The sequence below is a fragment of the Pinus tabuliformis genome, chromosome X (genome assembly GCF_031772625.1).
Source record: "Pinus tabuliformis cultivar Carrire ecotype Pingquan chromosome X, CPIR1, whole genome shotgun sequence".
Lineage (NCBI taxonomy): Eukaryota > Viridiplantae > Streptophyta > Pinopsida > Pinales > Pinaceae > Pinus > Pinus tabuliformis.
The window spans coordinates 1408468436-1408472124 of record NC_142308.1 but is presented as its reverse complement, the minus strand read 5'-3'; the positions used below and the strand labels follow the sequence as shown (position 1 = coordinate 1408472124).

At 29.9% G+C, this 3689-nt stretch overlaps 1 protein-coding gene across 1 annotated transcript; it reads right to left on the bottom strand.

Moving 5' to 3' along the window:
• Positions 1 to 659: 659 nt before the first annotated feature.
• LOC149145297 (hydroxycinnamoyl CoA quinate transferase-like) lies at positions 660 to 2647 on the bottom strand. The gene is made up of 4 exons (XM_089452402.1): positions 2561 to 2647; positions 2143 to 2469; positions 1255 to 1502; positions 660 to 960 (listed from the first exon to the last, which is right to left on the bottom strand). The coding sequence occupies exons 1-4, from the start codon at positions 2645 to 2647 to the stop codon at positions 660 to 662; spliced, it is 963 nt and encodes a 320-aa protein (XP_089308528.1).
• Positions 2648 to 3689: the final 1042 nt, after the last annotated feature.

Here is a 3689-nt window from a genome sequence, read left to right as displayed (position 1 = left end):
TTGCAATAAAATTATACTTCTCTTCATCAACAAAATAATAAAATAATAAAAAATAAAATCTTAATAGGTCAAAAAAAATAAAAATATTTATTTAAGCTTTTACATTAATAAAAAATAAATATTTATCATAAGAAAATCAGTGGATAACCCACTTAGTTCCAAATCCTTCAGTTCTCTTCGGAAAAACTTTACTTAATTCATTATAGATAAAAAAAACTTCAATACAGAAAATAAAATAAAAAACTAATCAAAATAAAGCTATAGTGCATGGGTTCATAACAACAATTTCTTAAAATGAGATATACTTTAAAACAACTTTATTATTCAAGCCCACTTTAACGTATATAAAACAAAGATTCAACCTAGGATATCTGCTTGCAGAGTCGAGCCAAATTCAACTTAACCATTTCCGATTTCAGTACGCACGTATTTCGATCAAAACTCGTGGCGCATGTGCAGCGAGAAAGAAGAGCTGCACACTAAAAAGCGAAGCATCATCAGTCGGGGATGACCATGAGTATCCGTTTCAGGGATTCCATCTGATGGCGAGGAAGTTTGGTCGACATAGCAATACTCTTTCCTCCTCCTCTTACGGCGAACAACATCATCCTTCGGCCAATTGCTTCCATGGAAGCAGCCTGCGCACTTAGAGGCCTTCCCTATCCGTGGTCTATCTCGTAAACAGGAAATTTCGCAGACATCGATGCCATTACAGTGTAAGCGCCAAATAGTACTTTGAAAAGAGTTGGGGTTTTGTTGCTGCTGCGAAGTTCCGATTCTATGTAATCTACAAAATTATTAAGGTGCACCTCTGATGCACATGAATAGATGACTTCTTGGATGAGAGCCGCAGCAAAGACGATATCCTTCTGTAATAACTGCTTGACCGTTGTCCTGGCAATACCAATGGATATGCAGTTCCCAAAATATGTTGGAGGTAATGGCGGTTTGACCCGGCCTCTGAAATCAGTGGGCAGTAGAAACTAAACTGGGTTGTTCACTGGAATTTGCTCAGCTTTCACTGGGCATCTCCAAAATTGAGCGGCAACTGCTACAAATGAAGTTGATGCACTCGATCGATCCTTCAAATCTTGAATTGTTTTTTCGCTGAAATGAAATGTTGATATTTCAAGATTTGTTTCTTCTTTCATGGATTTGTGGATCGTAGTTTTCTTACTGCTCTCCACTGAGCCATCAGCAGCGCCTGAACTGATTTCTGAACATTTTATGGGCAGTCAATTATCTTGGACAAACCTAAAAATATGTGCCTCCTTAATCAGATCGGTGACAACCTCTTCCGCCCTCACATGAAAGTTGGGTATTGCGCGAATCGGATTGTCCCGCTGAAACACTGTTCTCATGTGGTGAGGTCTCTGGGAAATAGGAAATGCTCTGCTACACTCTGCCCAACAGTTCATGAAATTGCAAAAGGAAATCCCATCGTCGATGGCGTGATGAAAACTGGCACCTATGCAAAATCCGCCTCCCCAAAAAGCAGTGATCTGCAATAGCCATCGTTACTTTTGTAACATCCATAGGAAAATGAAACCGAGTGAATTTGTCATACCTGTATAAGTCATCGTCGTTTCCAGGGCGGGTCCGGATAATTTTTTTATAATTTTATATTATAATATTATTTAAATAATATAATAATAATCTAATATTATTAATAATGTTATATAGTTATTAATAATTTTAAATAGATAATAATTGATCCTAAAACTAAGATAAATATTAAAATTATTAATATTATTATAAGTTTATATTATTATAATAATCATAAATATATAAAAATATAGTTGGTATTATTTGTATAGTTATTAATTATTATAAATAATAAATAATTAGTCTTTATTGTTCTTATTATAATAATATTGATTTATTATTATGATAATAATTATATTATGAACTATTTTTATTATTGATTAATATATATTAGAAGTTTATATAATTATTATAATATTAATATAATATTTATACAGTAATATATATATAAATATTTCGATTGTTAATATTTATATAATTATTAATAATTTTAAATATTCATAATAATTATTAATGTGGTTGATATAAGCTTATTGACTTATATTAATTATATTAGAAAATGTGATTGATATATGCTTATAAGGACGGTGCTGGTACCTGTACTAAAAGAACTAAGTCATCGTCATTTCCATGGCGGGTCCAGACAACTTCCTTGAAGAAGTTTTTGCGCTGAAAATCATCTACTTCCACATCCTCAAAAGCGACGTCAATGATTGCTTCAACGAACTCCACTCCGTCATCGTTGCACTCAATATGGGGCCCACCCAATTCTCCACCCTTCATATCCAACCGACCTGCAAATGGATAGAAATCCACCAGAACTAACGACAGGCTTGTCTTTAGTTTCTCGACGATTGCGGGAAAATCCTTCTCGGCTGTAACGTCTGTTGTTTTATAGAAAAAGCACCGGTAGGTAACTCCCGGCTCTAAAAAAAATATCGAGGGCGGACAGGAACATGCTATGCTTGGCAGTAGCGATGGCGGGTGCAACAGTGAAAACCCTGGACACCTTTACTTTCATTTGGCCGTCATCTGCCATGGCCGCCGGATAGAAACGGCTCCCTGTGGTGGTGAAATTGTCAATCGAAGATGTCTTATACATTGTGCAATATACTTTTCTTTCTTGCCACTTTTTAATTCAAATATTTAAAAATGGTTATATTTTAATAGATACGATATTATAATTTAATAATAGGTGTGTGAGTTGTGATATTATAATTTAATATTGTGAATATATGTTTATATAAGTGTCTGTAGAAACAGGAAACCAATGATAAAACCATTTTTAAATATTTGAATACAAAACTTACATTTCATTAAAATTTTATTTCCATGGTTATTGTTAATGGAACTATCCCAAATGAACAAAAATAATTAAAAATAAATATATTTAGTAATTAATTAAATTTTAAATTTAATTATTTTTTAATTTTACAAATTATTTATAAAAAAAATTCAAATTTTGATTCAACCCTATCATTTGTATAGTACTAACACTTTACTAAGTTGAAAAAGTGTTTTTCTAAACATGGAATATACTTAATTTTCTTATAAGAAAAAATCTAAGAGACTTATTAATTTTACTAAGTTAGAAAAAGTGTTTCTCTCGGCATGGAATATATTTAATTTTCTTATAAAAAAAATCTAAAAGACTTATTAATTTGTCTTCTAAATTAAAATTTCAAACCAAAACAAAGAAATAAAAACACTTAGAAAATTAAAAAAAAAAACAAAAACCTATAATTAATTACTCATAATTTCAAAACAAAAAATTAAAATTAAAAAATAAAAACTCAGAAAACAAAAAACTATAATTAATTAAAGATAAATTATGCTTTCATCAAAAAAGGAACACCACTTTGATATAATAACCTAATTCTAAATTAGTAGAATCATTTCTTTATATAGTTTAGAAAAAGCTCATATATGAATTGAGCATTTATTGGAAAGATTGTTTTTGTTGATTAAATCTATAATTAGGTTTTTAAATAACAATAAAATAGAATAGAAATTTATTTATTAATATTTAAAAAATTTGATATTAAAATAAATTATGTTATTTGTTTTACTATTATAATTAATTTTTTTAAAATTTTAACTATTTTACATAATTTAATTTATTTATATTTATATTTCACTTTTTT